General features: G+C 51.6%; 7 protein-coding genes across 7 annotated transcripts; 4 read left to right on the top strand and 3 right to left on the bottom strand.

Moving 5' to 3' along the window:
* Positions 1-390: 390 nt before the first annotated feature.
* Positions 391-1729, top strand: N7462_000099 (cystathionine gamma-synthase; the record flags this gene model as incomplete). Its single annotated transcript, XM_057071825.1, has 2 exons — positions 391-552; positions 695-1729. 2 exons carry the CDS (start codon positions 391-393, stop codon positions 1727-1729), a joined length of 1197 nt encoding a protein of 398 aa, XP_056938355.1.
* A 525-nt stretch (positions 1730-2254) lies between these two features.
* Positions 2255-2542, top strand: N7462_000098 (MoaD/ThiS family protein; the record flags this gene model as incomplete). Its single annotated transcript, XM_057071824.1, has 1 exon — positions 2255-2542. The coding sequence occupies one exon, from the start codon at positions 2255-2257 to the stop codon at positions 2540-2542; it is 288 nt and encodes a 95-aa protein (XP_056938354.1).
* Positions 2543-3025: 483 nt separating this feature from the next.
* On the bottom strand, positions 3026-3818 carry N7462_000097 (uncharacterized protein; the record flags this gene model as incomplete). The annotated part of the gene is made up of 3 exons (XM_057071823.1): positions 3026-3152; positions 3240-3547; positions 3645-3818. 3 exons carry the CDS (start codon positions 3816-3818, stop codon positions 3026-3028), a joined length of 609 nt encoding a protein of 202 aa, XP_056938353.1.
* A 2024-nt stretch (positions 3819-5842) lies between these two features.
* On the bottom strand, positions 5843-7580 carry N7462_000096 (FAD-binding oxidoreductase; the record flags this gene model as incomplete). The annotated part of the gene is made up of 4 exons (XM_057071822.1): positions 5843-6166; positions 6240-6435; positions 6488-7025; positions 7088-7580. 4 exons carry the CDS (start codon positions 7578-7580, stop codon positions 5843-5845), a joined length of 1551 nt encoding a protein of 516 aa, XP_056938352.1.
* Positions 7581-10097: 2517 nt separating this feature from the next.
* N7462_000095 (exoribonuclease II) lies at positions 10098-13393 on the top strand (the record flags this gene model as incomplete). Its single annotated transcript, XM_057071821.1, has 2 exons — positions 10098-10295; positions 10367-13393. The coding sequence occupies 2 exons, from the start codon at positions 10098-10100 to the stop codon at positions 13391-13393; spliced, it is 3225 nt and encodes a 1074-aa protein (XP_056938351.1).
* Positions 13394-13931: 538 nt separating this feature from the next.
* N7462_000094 (acyl-CoA synthetase) lies at positions 13932-16042 on the bottom strand (the record flags this gene model as incomplete). The annotated part of the gene is made up of 5 exons (XM_057071820.1): positions 13932-13972; positions 14041-14267; positions 14355-15271; positions 15342-15640; positions 15709-16042. 5 exons carry the CDS (start codon positions 16040-16042, stop codon positions 13932-13934), a joined length of 1818 nt encoding a protein of 605 aa, XP_056938350.1.
* A 240-nt stretch (positions 16043-16282) lies between these two features.
* On the top strand, positions 16283-16831 carry N7462_000093 (BolA family protein; the record flags this gene model as incomplete). Its single annotated transcript, XM_057071819.1, has 3 exons — positions 16283-16384; positions 16465-16571; positions 16669-16831. Coding segments are annotated over 3 exons (372 nt in total), but the record flags the coding sequence as incomplete, so codon positions are not given.
* Between the last annotated feature and the right edge of the window lie 816 nt (positions 16832-17647).

Genomic DNA, 17647 nt, shown 5'->3' with positions numbered 1-17647 from the left:
CTAGTATACTAACCCCTGTTATAGATCGATCTGCGCTCCGGGTTGCTCTACCGGGATCAGTGCGAGAGCCCTCTCGAATGGGGTCATTGCGTCGATAATAGCCCTCTCTATGCTACTTCTCCCCCATCATCCCCTCGTTCATCCATATATCCCTTTGTCGTTCTCCCTGCTATCCCTTACGCATACTTCAATGCCTCCAATTCATTACCGAAACCGAAGCCGAAGCCGAACTTGCCCGCCACTTCTTCCCCGCACCACGTGACCTGTCTTCCCCTCTTCCACTCGTCTCGACCGTTTTTCCCTCTTCTCCACCTTCTGGCTTGATTGTATTATATCTTGACCGCCGATTTTTTTTCCCTGTGCATACATTTCCAAGAACATAGCATAACCATGTCGCATAGCGTGGGCACTTCCACGCGTTCTCTGCACGCGGACGACGCGCTCAATGTGGTCGCCGACGTTGCCCCTCCAATGCACTTGTCCACCACCTTCCGATACTCTGATGATCCTGCCGCTCTAATTCCTGCGGCCGATGCGGCCGATGTTAGCAGTGTATGCCAATGACCCTGTGTTTTGCGTTGCTCCTGTCGCCCTTCCTCCTCCGCCCCCTTCTAGCGAATATCTTGTGTCAAATCGGATCGTTTATTGTGTTCTAAACTTACCTCTCTTTCTCTTTCTCTTGACTGCCCCGTAGTCCGACGTCGACCCTACTTCGCACATCTACTCCCGTCTCTCCGCGCCCAATCCCACGCGTTTCGAAACCATTCTATCATCCCTGCTCCATGGCGACGCCATCAGCTACTCCTCCGGTCTCTCCGCCCTCCATGCGGCCCTCACCCTCCTCAACCCGCGCCGCATCGCCATTGGCAACGGCTACCACGGCTGCCACGGCGTCATCGCCCTCTTCACCCGCCTCACTGGTCTCCAAAAGCTCGACCTCGACTGCCCTGCCGAAGAACTGCACTCCGGCGACGTCATTCTCCTCGAAACCCCCGTGAACCCGTATGGCACGGCCTTTGATATCGCCGCCTACGCCCAGAAAGCCCACTCCCGCGGTGCCGTCCTCATTGTCGACAGCACCTTTGCCCCGCCCGGCCTGCAAGACCCCTTCCTCTTCGGCGCCGACCTCGTCATGCACTCCGGCTCCAAATACTTTGGCGGTCACTCGGACTTGCTGTGCGGCGTGCTCGCCACCCAGCGCAAGGACTGGGCCACCCAGCTCTTCACCGATCGTGTCTTCCTTGGCTCCGTCATGGGCAACATGGAGTCCTGGCTCGGCGTTCGCTCCCTGCGCACCCTCGATGTGCGTGTTCAGCGCCAGAGCGCCTCTGCGACCACCCTCATCGCCTGGCTGCACGCCGCCTTGGTCGATCCCGCGCCCGCTCCCACCTCCGACGCTGCCGCTGTCCGCGCCGTCCTGGCTTCCGTCTCTCACGCCAGTGTCCAGCAACCCACCGGTAACTGGCTACAGAAGCAGATGCCGAACGGCTTCGGGCCTGTGTTCGCAATCACCATGCGCGAGGAGCGCTTCGCGCGTACACTGCCTACTAAACTACACCTATTCCAGCATGCGACAAGTCTAGGTGGCGTCGAGTCGCTGATTGAATGGCGGACGCTGTCGGATGCGACGGTGGACCGGTGCTTGTTGCGGGTCAGTGTGGGACTGGAGAACTGGGAGGATTTGAAGGCGGATCTGGTGAAGGCGTTCCGGGAATTGGGCGAGGAGTAGACAAATTCATAGATGTGGGATGCTGTGGTGATTTATTTGTGGGATTTGCCCTTTTTTTTTTTTTTTCCTGCGTCTTTCTTTCCTTTCTCCCTTTCCTTTTTCTAAGGATTGGAGGTCATTTTTATGTAGTTCTGTCGACTGCATTGGGCGTTTGGAGCGGCTGTTATGGGCACTTTCTCGCGAGGTCGAGTATAGAGCTTAATGTCAACATTGTTGTATCTGGGCCATTTCTAGTGAAAACAAAACAAAAGAAAAGAAACAAAATCTTAAAAATAGTTCTTCCATGAAACAATTATAGAAGTCTGGAATCAGACATGCAGGGTTGAACCGTATCAATTCCATTTCTCGAACTAGACACTGTGTATACACTTTCGTAATATCGCAATCACCGGACAGCGGGCGACCGCGTCGGAGCTCCCCGCATTCTGGTCTTCACCATCTCCGCTCCTCATCCTCATCCTCCTCATTTTCTCTCTGCCTCTCATCTTGCTTCCCCGAGGACAATCAGTCAACCTCGTTCACAGAATGGCCTCGGCCTTGCCAGAATTCTCCTCTACAGGAACGTTCACTATCCACTATTTTGCCTCGGCCTCCCAGTTCACCTCCAAAAACACCGAGCGCCTGCCCGCTCCGCTCCCACTCGCCCAGCTGCTGGAGGTGCTGGAGACTCGATATCCGGGCATTCGAGAGAAAGTCCTATGCAGCTGTAGTTTCAGCCTGGATGATGAGTACGTCGACGTTGAGGAGGATGCACAGCGTGTGATTCAACCGGGCGAAGAGGTCGCTGTCATTCCGCCAGTCAGCTCTGGTTAATTGGTTAACCCGGCGTCCCTGGGCTCCGATACCAGCTCCCCATATATACATACATATATTTGATACGATGTTGCCGGGCTGGCAGATAGGATTGAATTTGGGCAACGTATCATTCTTTTTTTGTTTCCTTTGCTCGTCTTGCTATGAACTGTCACATATATCTTTCATGATCGCTCTGTTCACGGAACAGACCACCCGACGCGAATTTGTCTAGTACTGATTGATGCCTTTTCCCTCGATGACACCGGACTCAAACACCATTATAAATTTATGCATAGGACCCCAAGAGATGATCGAGATGAGAAAAGAAACAAAACTCCCCCAAGCGAAAAAAAGATGACAGAGAAGAAAATAAAGAGAGAGGGAGAGGGAAAAAAAAAACTCCAAATGTAAATACGAAAGAGTAGGGCTTGTGTGTCCTTGTTTCTGTTCCTACTAGTCGTCCCGACGAACGGTTGCCACGAACGGTTGCCTTCGAATCTATCAAGAGAACCCACCCATGTCGTCCATTCCACCACCTTGCTCCATAACTGGTTCGCCCGCGTTGGGGTCGTCCTTCTTCTGTCGGTTCAGGGACATGCTGAGCATGATGCCAAAGAAGATTGCGCATCTGCAAAATGTTTAGTCAGGGGCTCTTCGATTGTTCGGACGTGAGACGAGATGGGAAAAGAAAAAAAAAAAAAACAAAAAAACTTACGCGAGCAACACGTAAAAGATCCAGATGACCCGGGTTGCCCAGCAGGTGAGCTCACTGTGTTCCATGAAATCTGTTGTGCTGAGGACTTGCCGCTTGCTGAAGAAATGGCCAGACCGTCGGACATGGAGATCACCGCCGGACTTGGGGTTCTTGCACGAGAACCACCAGATCTTCTGGCCAAATAGGGCACACAGAATCGCCAGAGGGGTCAAGAAGGATAGATCAATCAAGATCATGTGCACGAAGGTCAGTTGGTTATCGAAGTACCGTACCACGCAGAAGAAGCACCATAATACATTCACAATACACTGAACTCGCATTAGATCGGTGATTTGGTCCAGGAGCAACCGGAGAAAGGGCAAGGACAGAGCAAGAACTAGAAAGGAGAATGCAGGGGTCACTTACCACGACGATCAGACCGATCATATACCCGGTCGAACAGTTGAGGATCGCGAAGAAGGTCGCGATAGTGGCGATTGCCGCTAGAAGCAGGGCAATCTCCAGGTAGCGGGCCTTGATGAAGATCTCACCCGAGAAGTGGTATGGGGGGAGCCTCTTCGGCTTCCGGATCGGCGGCATGGTGTCTGATTAAACGAAGAACCGACCTAGAAACAGCAGAAAAGAGAAGAAACTCGTCAAGCCGGTTGACGCTCAGAGGAACCCAAAAAGAGAGAGTGTGTGTGCAGCAGTCGATATCACCGTACCCCCAGGGCTCGTCGATTAATAGAGGAAACGTAGTGGCCGGCTACTTGCCTGCGCAAACCACCGGCAGCGGATGCGCTTGAGGAGAGAGTGGATGTCGGGTGAAATAGTAAAAGAGTGCAAGAGTTCAACAGCGTCGCCTCGACTCGGACCTTATATAACGGAGGAGGAATGAGGTCGGCCGCCCAACACACAATGCCTTAAAACGCCAACGGACGTTCTAGATCGGAGATCAAATTAGTAGCACGCCAGAACATCTCTGGGTCGAGCATCCACCTAACAGACGCATTGCAGCCTCTCATGACTCCTGTGCTTGTGTTGGATGTCAGACAAGCGCCATGCGCAACGGAGAGTGTGAGGTACGGAGCAATAAGCTGCGGCGTTGGCCAGGCAAGCCACAGGCCTGGCAGACTATTTCGAAGATAGATTTCAAATTGAACTCTGAAAGGCTAAGTGTCGTGCACGTCTCCATCGGGTTCTCCATCCTCGGGTTGGTTCCACCCCCGGCGCTTCCTGAAGAAACCCTCAAGAGTCGGCCAGCACGACCATTCAGGGCCTAGGGCGGCTAATCTAATGGCATCCTAGTCGACAAATGAGCTAAAGCTGTGGGTCGATCATGTTTCATCCGCGTCTCGTCGTTATTTTTGTGTCTCTGCCGCCTCTCTCCACCGTTGGAATGTATATATAGTCTCCGGCGCGTGGCTCGTATCATCTAGCAGATATCTCTAACTCACCAGGAGACTTAACAGGGGCACATATTCCCTCTCCGACAACTCACCCTCCACCAGTCAAACTCTACACCCTTCTGTGACTATTGACAAGTACACTACCAACCCTGTTGGGGGAAATAATCAAACCTTTCCACGTTTTGCGAAATTAAGATCAAGCTCATTATTTCTTTCGCCAGACTCAACCTCTTCCCGTGGCCATGCTGGTAGCCCCAGTCTTCTGACTCGCTCGTTTCTGAGAAGCGAATATGATACCAAAAAGTCCCAACAGGTCTAGGCCCCGAACAATCAGCTTGTTTCATGCCCATCCACGCAAAAAGAAAAGAACCAAGAAATTATCTCGAACCAACACTTCACACATTCCTTCACTTGATAAGCATTTGTCTGGACCTATTCGATAACCGAGGCAACAATATCTTCGATCGTTACCCAAAGAGAATTCATATTTCTAGCAACTTCTGACAGGTAAGGTCGAAAAACAGAGCATCGGTCGCACCCACTCAAAGAACGATGAAAAGATCTTCCTGAGGGCTCCCTAGAAGTCCTTCAAAAATTCTTTCCAGGCATAGGAATGGCGGCTGCCGGGAGGGTTAGAAGTTGAGCTGGGTTCCTCAGTTTGGGATGACTCCTCTCCTAACTCCTTTTCCAATCCTTGTTGTCAATCAACTCATACTAAATTGACGATTATCATTCTGAGCAGCTAAATAACTAATTACAGAAATGGGTCAGTGATGAGTCGACAATGTAAATCCACACAGGGACACCGGCGCATCTCTATTGGAGGGGAGTTCTTTCGACTGCTCGCCGCGATTGACTATCTAGTAGATTGTATGAAGCATGGAATAACCGGAAGGAGAAGGTCATTTATTATTCGAACTTATTCTCCTTCCATTTTTTTCCCCTCCGAAGATCTCAACAGCCTCAAACTAATCTTTTATCCCTCCACTTTAGTTGGCGCGGGGGCAGGTGAAGATGTCCCCGGGCATCGTCTTGGCGAGATCTCGTCTTGCGCATTCGCACCCCTGCTTCAAACCTACTATCTACACTTGGTCTCTGGATTATGCTATAAAGAACACTGGGATATTCCCGAGGCTCAATGCGAGTCGATGTGGATATGGACAAGAATGCTCATTATCTACCGGTGGTGCTAAAAATATCCCGTCCACCCACACTTTACTCCAACCGCCAGCCGCCGCTGGTCCGCTTTTGAAAGAAGCCGTCGGGATCGTATCGCAGCCTCGTCTGGAGTGCCTGCTCTTTAGATGCGGGGGCAATCCGGCCCCAGTAGTCCTGGCGGTAGTACAAGTCGTTCATGAAGAGCGGTCGGTATACATCGGGCAGGAGACCCTCGTCGATGTTCTTCTGCACCAGGTTCCCCAGTCCCTGATACAGGTTTTGGTTGGCTTGGTCGATCTTTTCGTCATCTATCGCGAACGAGTACGAGAAATCCAACTCGATAAAGATGTAGTTGGTGTCCGTTGGAACGGAAAGAAGGTCCTGTGCCTGTTAGCTCGTTTGCCCTAGAAAAGAACCATAAAAATAGTTCGTCAGGGATTAGGGTCTGCCTTACTCCACCACGATCTTTGGCCTTTTGGGAGAAGCTCTTGGGCACAGGCTGGAATGCGATGGATCCAAGGACGCCAGTAACACCCAAGACAGTGTTTGTCACATTGAACCAGTGATCATAGTACTCTTGCAACACGGAAGACCCGACCGCCTTGCTTGGAACAGGGGTTGTCTCAGTGGCGATGGTGTATCGTTGTCCGCTATAAACGCTATTAGTGCCATCTTCAAACTGGCTTCCTTGGGCTCACTAACTGGAGGATGAAAAAGTCATTGTTTTTCAGCAGGTCATAGTAGGTATCCCACGTCTTGGTCGTCGACGTATGCTCGATCGCGGTGAACTCATCGAACACGCCAGCTGGTGGCTCAGGGCCATCGTAGAATAGGAACATGATCCACAGATCGAGCACCAGGCCATGCTCCGCGGTTAAGATAATAGCAGCCTTGTCATCGGGATATTCATCCACAAAGTTGCGCAGCGCAGCCAGCAGTTGCGGTGTCTTGTCCGCAGTGAAGACATAGTTCCCACCCCAGACCTTGCCCGAGGGGTGCGTCTGCATGGTATAGGCCGTCACAACACCAAAGTTGTTTCCGCCACCTTTGAGAGAAGCAAAAGATCTGCGAATAACACTTAGTTTGACCCTGAAGTAGACGGGGTGGCTTGTAATTGGATCTTCACCGGTATTTTCCTTTGCATTGGCGTTAACAATTGTGCCATTGGCCAGCACAACTTCATAATTCGCGACATTGTTGGCCGCCCAACCATATTGGGTGCTCAGAAAACTCATGCCACCTGGAGAACATCAATATTAGGACCTAAAATGAAAATGCTACCCCTCGAAGCAGCTCTCATACCTCCGAGCATATACCCTCCGATTCCCACTCCTCCGAGCCGACCTCCCACCACAGCCCGGCCTGTCCCAGCTAGTCCATCCTGTGCTTCCTCCCACGAGAGACCGGGTCCAATGACTGCAGTCTGGTCATCTTCGTTATAGAAGACCGAGTCGAGGTTTTTGGTCGAGATCAACAGGCCGTCCTGGATGCTAGCGAACCCGTTATTGGGCATATGACCTCCCGATTTCACCGCGAAGAGAGTCTCGACATCGTGCAGCTCTGTGATGATTTGTGACATCTCAGCCGCGCTCGATGGCGCGGCAATGCAAGTGGGCTTGAGATCACCGCACGCGGCAGACCAATAATTCGTCAAATCGGTCGTATAGTCCAATGTCAAGGGGTATTCGACATCAATTCCATTTGCCTCGAGTGTCGAACAGATATCGGCATGCGCTAGGGGAGCTAGGACAGCGAGGGACAGCGCTAGAGAGCGCCAGCCTCGATTAGACACCATGGCGTCAATGATGGCTTCTAACAATATTAAATAGGATCAAATAAGATATATGGGGGGTATAGATCAACCACAACAGCAATTAAAAGAAGGATGCTAGATGCGAGGGGGAGGGCCGGCGAATAAGGGGAAATGTGCTAATCCAGACACACACGACACGAGAGAGCAAGATAGAAGCGGGCCTAGTTGGATTATTATATACAACATGTCATTGAATGAATTGTTAACTAATCAGAGGTCCTGACCCCGAAGAGGCATCTAAATTCGGAGGGTATCCATCAGGCGATGGGCCACAAGCCCGTCCTGGCGTTCCTGATATCCTGGCGTCCCGACTAGGGTGGAGTCCGCGACATGGAGCTGATCCGCTACGGGCAACAGAAGAAAAAGCAAAGCCCCCGCAGGAAGTGGATATACTACAGAATACTAGTCCCTGGCCCGGCGATCTAAAGCACCTTTCATCCCATGTCACGCAATTGCCGGTTCGGGAAGGGAGCGTCCGGTGCTTTTGATTTCCGGAGATATATCACAAATGGGAGGTTCGGAGAGCTTGAAGATCTCTATTTCAATTGCTGGCATATCTATGTTCCGTACTCCATCCGTGACGGACAGCGCACATGGCAACGATGCGAGCTTTGCCCAACCCGAAACCTCGGAATTGCTGATCGCAAAAGAAGTCTCCAACGGCTATGATGTTGATCAAGTCACCTTTCTCTTCTTATAACCGAGAAGTCAATCTGATGCCGATCGCAAGGGTAAGACAAGGTATATCTCTAATTTTAATACATGTGCAGAATATAGTTTCTCAAACCGGTGTGCTCATACTCTTCCCACAAAATTACAAGAATGACCAGTGATATCATAATAACGGGACTCCATTTCCATTTTCACTCGAGCGTCGACTGCAAATAATACCGCGCAGCTTCTGTGACAGATTACGGAATCAACTGACCACCATTCTACTATGGGAAAGCTGGGTCTTGTGGTGTTGGGATCCACTAACCATGCATAGCAAGGACTAGAGATGCAAAAGGTAAGACAGGGCATCCCGCTAGTCACAACTAAAATTTTTTGGCCATAGGATCTGAGCCTGATCAGCCTGATATCAGTCCTTCCACCCCTGAATCTCTAGTAATTTAGTCACAATAAGTGGTGATCTGTGATGGCTACCAAAGATTCACTATCATGGGATACTAAGCCATGGATACTGAATATGTATATACAATACAAATCCCTGCGTGGGAAGAGGGCGCGCTCTTTGAAGAGTCATGGGGGCCATCCATATAGCCCCTCAACCGGGATCGTCGGCAAAGTAAAGACCCTTTAGCGAGAGTTCTCGAACCACAAGAGCCCGAAAGCTTTCGGCGTTGCCCACTCTCGAACCCGGAACGCGTGCGGGGGATTGTCGCCCCTGAACGGTTCCTGGAAAGGCCGGGCGCGACGCCCCATGCAAACAAAGTACCCTCGGGCCCCAGTTCGCTTAGACGAGTCTAGTAATGATGATCGTGGTCTGGCAGGTTTTTGAGCAGACTTGTCCGACCTGGCAAGGTCGATGTGGCTATTCACGTCTTCTCCAACCTTGACCACCTTGACAGACCAAGAAACAGCGGTCGATCCTCATGTGGCTTGAATGTCAACATCACATGAAGCTCGGGTTCCCGAACTTGCCGAGGAAGACAGCCGACGATCTGGAGAAACTTGAACGGAGTTGACAGCCAGCCTTGTTTGGACTTTTTGTTGTACGATAGCGAATACGCTGGTTACGATTTGGATATATATCACTCAAGAAATGATCCAGCGCGAAAGGGCCCGAAACGCCAGTGGGATAATCCGACCTGAAATACGATCGAGGGGTCAATCAAATTCTGCTGTCGTTGCTACGAAGTGCATATAGAGACGATACACATCATTACTGTAAGGTGACGTAAAACACTCCGTACAGAGTCTTCAAGGTGGCTGATTTTGGGAGATGTGGGAGATGCAGGCCAAGTAGGCTGTGCATACTTCGTGCAGGTGCCATCTTGCCCTACAGAAGCCAGTGGCATAGCCGAGCCGCTTAGAATCCCTGCAAGCATCAGCTCGGACGAACTACAGCATTCAGGTCCAAGGATCCAAGAGCAGTGCAGGGATTGAGATTGGACTCGCAGATTAAAGAGCCAGCCCCGACAAGGCCTCGGAAACTATTGATTCTTAGCGCATGCAATCTCGAGGCGAAGGATTCGGCCCGTCAAAGACCTCGATCACACCGATGATTGACAGGCTCGTTGTGCTCGTGTTCATTTGTTAATAAGATAAACCACAAATCAAATGAGGTTCAGGTGCGCACTTGATCTTTATGTGAAGTATTTTAGGGTCAGGGATTGATCTAGACTCCCAGTGGCCACGGAGACCCAAATGTGGAGCGAGATAGAGTGTCCCCCACCGCCCTGGGGCGGTCTTCCTTTATTGCCGGAGTATTTATGCCTGTTTTGGATAATGCGACGTTGTTTTTTGCGACCAACGACCGACAACCATAACATAGCCATGGTGCGCTCGCAAATAGGGGCCCTGCAGCGGCTTTCGAGGTCGCGGCTTCTCTATGCTCTCTGCGTTGGCCGGTCAAGGCCAACGCTATGCTTGCGATCGCAGCCTGCAACTCCCGCGCCACTGACTGGCGCCGAGCGCTCGTTCTCAAACGCGCGAGCATTACGATCGGTGGCAGGGAATCAAGTCAAGACCGAGGTATATTTTAAAAACTCAAAACCCCCGGTGTTTTTGATCTAGAAGATTGAACTGATACGTTGGCTTGCCAGGACTCTGCAATTACGCAGAACCCACCGACGGACGCTGCCGCCGCGGAAGAGGCCCGTCTACAAGCCGAAGTCGAGACCTATCGTAATATTCGACAATACCTTCGCAAATGGCAGGAAACAAACCCCAATGTTCTCGATCCGGTTCGCGAAGCGGGCGACGCTATGGCATCAGAGAACACAGGCCAGTGGGTGGGAAATATGCTGAATGGACGTGAGGCTTTCGAAAGCCTCTGGTCCAGCTCGCGGCTTTCTGTGCAGGACGACTTCGACACATCACAAGAGTTTGAGGGCGACCATTTGGAACCAGGTGATCTTATTGCGCGACTCTCGTCTGATGGGATCTTCAATTTTGCGATCTACGTTCAATCAGTCCACAAACAAAAGCAGTTCTATACTAACCGTGGGAATTGGCGGATCGGCTCAAGTCGCGAAATCGACTATGTCGTAAAGGGCTTTGCAGACCCCCAGTTTCTCGAGCCCCTTAAGCCTTATTTCCCAGACACGGTGACGCAGACTAAATCGGAGCTCCAGATTGTTCCCGAAGGTGGCCTCCCCCGTCCCCTCGGGCGGCCACTTATCGAAATGATGGCCGGGTTCGAAGAACATATCTTGGACTTTTATCGTGATCATTCAAAAGTTCTTGATGATCTTCATGAACTAGTGGCTGATGAGTCGGAGTTTCTTCGGATGACATTGGACGAATTGACTACGAAAGTTCTGGGCATCAGTGAGTCGGAATTGGACATCGTTAATATGTTTGCCGTGCATCAAGCTGTGCGACGCCATCCGTTCATAATCGAAAGGGATTCAAGCTCCCCATTCAACCTCATGTACTTGGTGCAGCCGAAAAGAATTGCTCAGGTTGTCAGTCAAGTCACGACCTGGGTTCATGAACACCAGGACTTCTTAATTCGCTCTGCTATGGGCAAGGAGACTACAGGATTCAAGGATCATCCAGTACAAAAATTTGTTCAGAAGGCACAACGCTTAATCCGCCTAAGTCGAAAGGTCCGATCGCCCACGATCATGTCCAGCGTGGGCCCGTCCTCTCAAAAGTTCCAACCAGGACAGGACGGCAAGCCTATGGTGTTTCGGGAGGTTTTGACGGAGAGATTTAGTAATACCGATCAAGCCATTATCGAATTCTTGCAGCTCTACGCGATTCCATCCGTCGTCATGCCATCTGGTACCCTTCAGTCAACTGCCTCCCATGTTATGCGGGCAACGGGGATGTATAACACTCTGGGATTGAGTGACTCCTCAACCCGTCTTTTCTTACAGGAACTTGGCGTCGTTGCGCCCTGGGAGAATCTCAGTATTTTAGATCAGAACGTGCTGCTTCCGGGACACGGAATGTCCCTGATGGAAGATATGAAATGGGATGAGATCCAAGAGGCTTGTCGTAATATCTCTGGATCATCACCGGATTCCATGCAGCGCCTAAGAAAGGATTGGGGAAATCTACCGATCTACTGTATCGACGATGCTAATGCTGAAGAAATCGATGATGGTGTCTCCATAGAGCGAATTTCCGGCTCCGAGGATACATTCTGGGTGCATATTCACGTTGCCAATCCAACGGCTTTCATGAACCATGACGACCCGATTATGCAGTATGCAAAATCGCGGCTTCTCACAACATATGTACCTGAGCGTACATACCCTATTTTCCCGAAAGGCCTCACCCAAGGTCATTTCAGTCTGACCACCGGCCGGCCCACGTTGACTTTCAGCGCAAAGATGAATCTCCAAGGAGAGATCTTGGATACAGCAATCACCAATGGCACGGCTCAAAATGTCATCAGCATTACACACAGCACCCTCCGCGAGTTCCTCGATCCTGGTGCAAGCAAACCGGATGAGACTCTTACCGTTGGAGGCGAATTCACCCAGTCACCTCTCGTAGGTGGCAAAGTCTTCCGCGAGATACTGTCGACGGAAGATAAAGAAAACTTCACGATCCTACGCAAACTTATGCTGAGATTCCGTGCCCAGCGCCAGAAAAATGGCGCCATGGATCTCCCAAACATGCGCCCCAACACACGCCTCTCGGTCCAGATGGGAACAGAACCCGCTCGGCCCTATGAAATTCAAATCACTGATGGCCGCTACTTCGTCGGCGATCCAATAATCCAGCTCCGCACAGAAGATTTTGACCCGCACGAAGTTCGCGATCAATCCAAGAATTATCTCGTCTCGCTTCTGATGAATCTTGCTGGTCATATCGCCGGCCAATTCTGCGCCGCTCGGAATATCCCTGTCGTCTACGATGGGACCTGGTACGATCCCGAGTATGGCCATGTTACGCGCGAGAATCTTGCCGAATTCGGCGGCCAGTCATTCTATCAATTCGCTCTCCCCAAATCCATCTCGTCGTCCAGCCCTGTGCACCATCATGTTCTTGGTCTCGATGCCTATGTCAAGTGCACCAGTCCACTGCGGCGATTTACCGATGTGATTGCACACTATCAGATCGAAGCTGCGCTTCTCTTCGAACATGAGAACGGCCGCCAGTTTAATGCCGTTGTTGACTCACCCGAACCAGCTGCTGAGGTCTTGCAAGACTCCGTGTCTGAGCAGGACTTACATGCCGCCGACACACAAGCACCTCCCCTCCCCCTTCCCTACTCAAATACCGATATCAATGCTCACATCACCTTCTCGCAACCTCTTCTCACTCGCCTCCGCGAGATCTCTAAATTCTCCACCCAGCACTGGGCATGCATGCTTCTCTTCCGAGCTTTCTACTTCGCCGAGTGCCCTCTCCCTTCCTCATTCCCCGTCATACTGCGCGCGCCGCGCGTGGGCTCTCCCCGTGATGAAGGTACCCTCTACTCAGGCATCATCACCAATCTCGGTATAGACTGCGTGGTGAACATTCCCGACGGCTGTCCTGACAAAGAGAAGATGGATATCTCCGGCGTGGTCGATGCGCAGATTATCGCCGTGGATATGGCTACGCTTGAAGTGCAGATGGAGGCCACCGGGCTGGTCAAGGCGTTTGAGAGAACAGGTGAATGGGCTTGAATCCCCACCTCCATGGTCAAAATAAAGGGCAGGGCCCAGTGTGCTGATTCTGATGTATTATAATGTATACTATCCTCCATTCATACTATCCTCCATTCATACTATCCTCCATTCATACTATCCTCCATTCATACTATCCTCCATTCATACTATCCTCCATTCATACTATCCTCCATTCATACTATCCTCCATTCATACTATCCTCCATTAATACTATCCTCCATTCATACTATCCTCCATTCATACTATCCTCCATTCAACCCTCTAACTCAAGACACAATCGCAATACATCTATCTTCCATCTAGATGTAGGACAGCATTACTACAATGGTTGACTAGTTATATGTACCAAAATGCCGTTTCAATCAACCTAGTTCCCGAAGCGTGGTCTTCTATACAGATGGTTCGTGTTCAACATTTTATAATACATGTTTTTCTATAGTACACATCTTCATCTTCGTCGAGCGACAGATAAAATACATCAAGGAGCCCTTAATCACCTATTATGCTCTATAGCGGTCAATTCTAGAAGCCCAGTCTAGACATCGAACACCTGTTTGACCAGCGCCTTTTTATTCACTGCAAAAAAGTATCAGTAAGCACCACGAGCCATAGACATCATCAGAGGAACGACTCTTGCGACTCACCTTTGCCCATCGCATTCCGTGGAATAGTATCCAGCACCTTCATCTCCTGCGGGATCTTATATGCTGCCAGCCGATCCTTTAATGCGCGCCGCATGTCCATCGGTCCCCACGGCCGGCCATTGCGCCCGCTTGTCTGCGCGTCCGCGTGCAGGACAATTACAGCGGCAACCTTGTGGCCCCATTGATCGGAAGGGAGCCCAACGACGGCTGCTTCAGCGACTTGGGGCCTAGTCGAGCATTAGTATACGGGATCTGATGATGCGAAGGCTCGAAAACCGGCTAGGGTTCGGGGGAAAAGAGCAAAGAAAACTTACAAAGACAATAGCTCCCGCTCCACTTCCAGCGCACTCACTTTCTCGCCGCCCGTCTTGATGATATCCACGCTCTTCCTTCCTTGGATGAAATACATCGGGCCGGTCGCCCACGCCCCGCTGCGCCCCTGCCCGGCGCCCTTGACCTCCCGCCGCGTCGCGATATCGCCCGTGCAGAACCAGTCCGCTCCTCCGTCGGCGCCGGCCACGAAGCTCTCGCGCGTGGCGCTCGCATTGCCCCAGTACTCTTGGAAGATGGTTGGTCCGCGAAGCTGGATCTCGCCCTCACGCTCGCGGCCACGCGCGTCCATTTCCCCGCCAGCCGGAATGACCTCGTTAGTCTCGGTGTCCACGAGTCGCGCTTCTACGTTGGGCAGTGGCCAGCCGACGCTGCCATCGACGCGATCGGCGAAGTCCAGGCCGCAGCTCAGTGCCATGCCGACTTCGGTCATGCCGAACCGCTCCAGAAGCACATTGCCGTTGCTAATCGTTTGCCAGGCAGCTTTGGTAGGCGTCGGTAGTGCGGCGGAGCCAGAGATGTTCAGGCGCAGGTTAGCGGGAGCAATGGCTTCTTGAGCCGCGGGTTGGATGTCTCCTGGAAGCGAGGGGAAGGATGATCGGAGGCGGTTGTATACTGTTGGTACGGCTGTAAGGAAGGTGACCTTAGAAGGGACGGGGGTCGATTCCTTGGGCGGGAGGAAAGACGCAGCAAGGCGTCGCCAGACTTGCTCGGGGTTGAAGGGATAGAGGAACTCAATCGAAGAGCCCGCGAACAGCGGCGTGATGATAGCATTCACCACGCCATGAATATGGTGGAGGGGAAGAAGATGAAGCAGCCGGTCCTGCGGCGAATACTTCCATGCTTCGATGAGAGATTTTGCTTGTGCAGTTAGAGTGTGTTTGGGGATAAGAACGCCTTTCTACAGAGATTTATTCTTAGCGTACTGCTCTTTGATGGGCCGATCATATTGTCTGAATTAGTCAACTTACCGGTCTGTTCGTAGTACCCGAAGTATAGAGCATCATCCCGCCATGCAGGTAGTTCGTATCCTCCAGCTCGATAACATCATTACTCATCGCACCAGCCGAGAGCTTTGGTCGAATGTCGAACAGCGGATCATACTGTAGACCAGCCTGAAGTATCTGGTTCGCCTTATCGGCATACTTCTCTGTAGCGAGAAGGACTTTGGCGGATGAATTGTCCATGATATATTGAAGCTCACTTGTCGGAAATGACGGTGACAAGGGCAGAGCGATAGCATCACAGGCAAAAGTCGCCAGGAGGGTCACTGCCATTCGATTAGCACAACCTTTTGGACAAAATGCCACCAGCTGCTTCGTCTTAGGGTCTCCCTACCTACGTAGTCATAGCTGTTCTCCGCCAGGAAAGCAACCCGCTCTCCGGCCAGCTTCCCCGTCACTCGGGCGGCTTTGTGTTCAAGGTCCTCCTTTGCGCGGAGCACGTCCGTCGTGAGGTCACCATAGGTGAAAGAGCGTCCGGAAGCGCTATGCACGACTGCCAAGCTAGCTGGGTCATGGTTCTTGAGAGCTCGGAAAATGGGGATGTTCGGCAGCGCGAGCAATTGGTTGCTTGTTGACAACAGCCTCCTCGAAGCGACCAATGTAAGGCGCGCCTGGGCCGCACGCATGCGCGGTCGCAGAGACTGTGTAACAAGGCTGCGACTGAACATGGTAGAATTGATATTATGTCTGTGTCAGACGGGCATTTGCATGGCAAATGACACAATTGAGGGAACAACGAGGGCGTGGAGTTGAGGTTGATGTCATGCGGATGCAGTTCCGCGGAAACCAAAAAAATCCCCGGCATTTTGGAGCCTCCGCTTTCTTCGTTTGTACGTTTCTTCCCCGCTGCATCTCAGTCCCTTCCTCTCGCTCCTGCTCTTCTTCCACTGCGATCTTACACACTTCCAATGCTCCCTCGCATGCTACCAGGCCTGTTGCCGCGCCGCCTGTTCTCCGTATCCGCCAAAATGGCCTCCGCAACCCCCATGGAAGATCTGATGCGCAATAAGGTCTCTCGGGCCCTCCACACCCTCTTGCCTCCAATCCGACCAGTCTAGCTAATCAAACATCTCATCTCTCTATCCTTTAGTTTGTCGAAGCGTTCAACCCGAAGACCTTGATCATCCGCAATGATTCCCACCTCCACGCGCACCACGTCGCCATGGAAGGCTCCACTTCCAAAGAGACACACTTCCAGTTCGTCTTTCCTCCCCTTTGGAAACCTCCAACCCCTCTATATATTGCCAGCCGTCTCCCAAATTCGAGAGTCTAACAGATCTACTACCCTATTCAGCGTCACGATTACCTCCGATGCCTTCGAGAAAAAGATGCAGCCCGCCCGCCACCGGATGGTCTACGCGCTCGTGAAGGAGGAAATGACAGCAGAGGGTGGCATCCATGCCCTGCAACTGAAGACCAAAACGCCGGCTGAGGAGCAGCGAGAGTTGGAGAAGACCGTGAGTTGAGTGATGCAGGCCGGAGCATGGACGCAGCGCAAGAGTAACCCGCAGATCAAACGAACGGTTTCCCGATATATACCCCCCCCCCCTCCCCCAGCAAAGCAAATGCAATTGAGTGTTGTAATTAAGACATGACAAGTTACGGAATTTCCCTTGTTCTGGTTGTTCTTGACTTTTATTGAAGGTTACAGAAGGAATGGATTATTAGACGGTATTACATAGATTCTAGTGCCGCGCGAAAACGGAGGTAGCGGGCACTGACAAAGAAAAAACCAACACGATCTAGTATATACATCCCAGGGACTGGCAATGCACCCTCCGCTAGACATGAGGCATTGCACGCGCCCTGGGAGCAGTAATCAACAGAAACACAATCATCATAGAGCAGTCGGGTGGATAGGAGTCCACTCAGCAGCTGTACACGCAATACCTGCAGCAATTCGAGACACAAGAGGAAAGAAACGGGCCGGATTGAGGTCATTGCTTTTACACAAGAGATAAGAGAGATAAGAGAAAGCAAAAAATGACATGCGAGAAGGTGGTATAGAAACGAGGGGGCGGTAACGTGTGGGAGCAGGGGGACAAGGGGACTGGAGAATCTGCGGGCTCGAGTCGTGGCTCCCGTGCGGGAGGTGTGGGAGCAGGATAGGGAAGTCGTAGAAGAAGAGGATAGCAGAGGGAGGAAAGGGGGCAGGATAGAAAATGCAACCGCTTATTTGGAGCTCTTGTTGGCCTCGGTAACACCAACAGCAACACCGACCACGATGGCGATGATGATAACTAAGAAAGAGGGGAGGTTAATCGACATCCTTG

Source organism: Penicillium macrosclerotiorum (genome assembly GCF_028827735.1).
Source record: "Penicillium macrosclerotiorum strain IBT 26536 chromosome Unknown utg000001l_segment0_segment0, whole genome shotgun sequence".
NCBI classification, from domain to species: Eukaryota; Fungi; Ascomycota; class Eurotiomycetes; order Eurotiales; family Aspergillaceae; genus Penicillium; species Penicillium macrosclerotiorum.
This window is presented reverse-complemented; position numbering and strand designations above follow the sequence as displayed.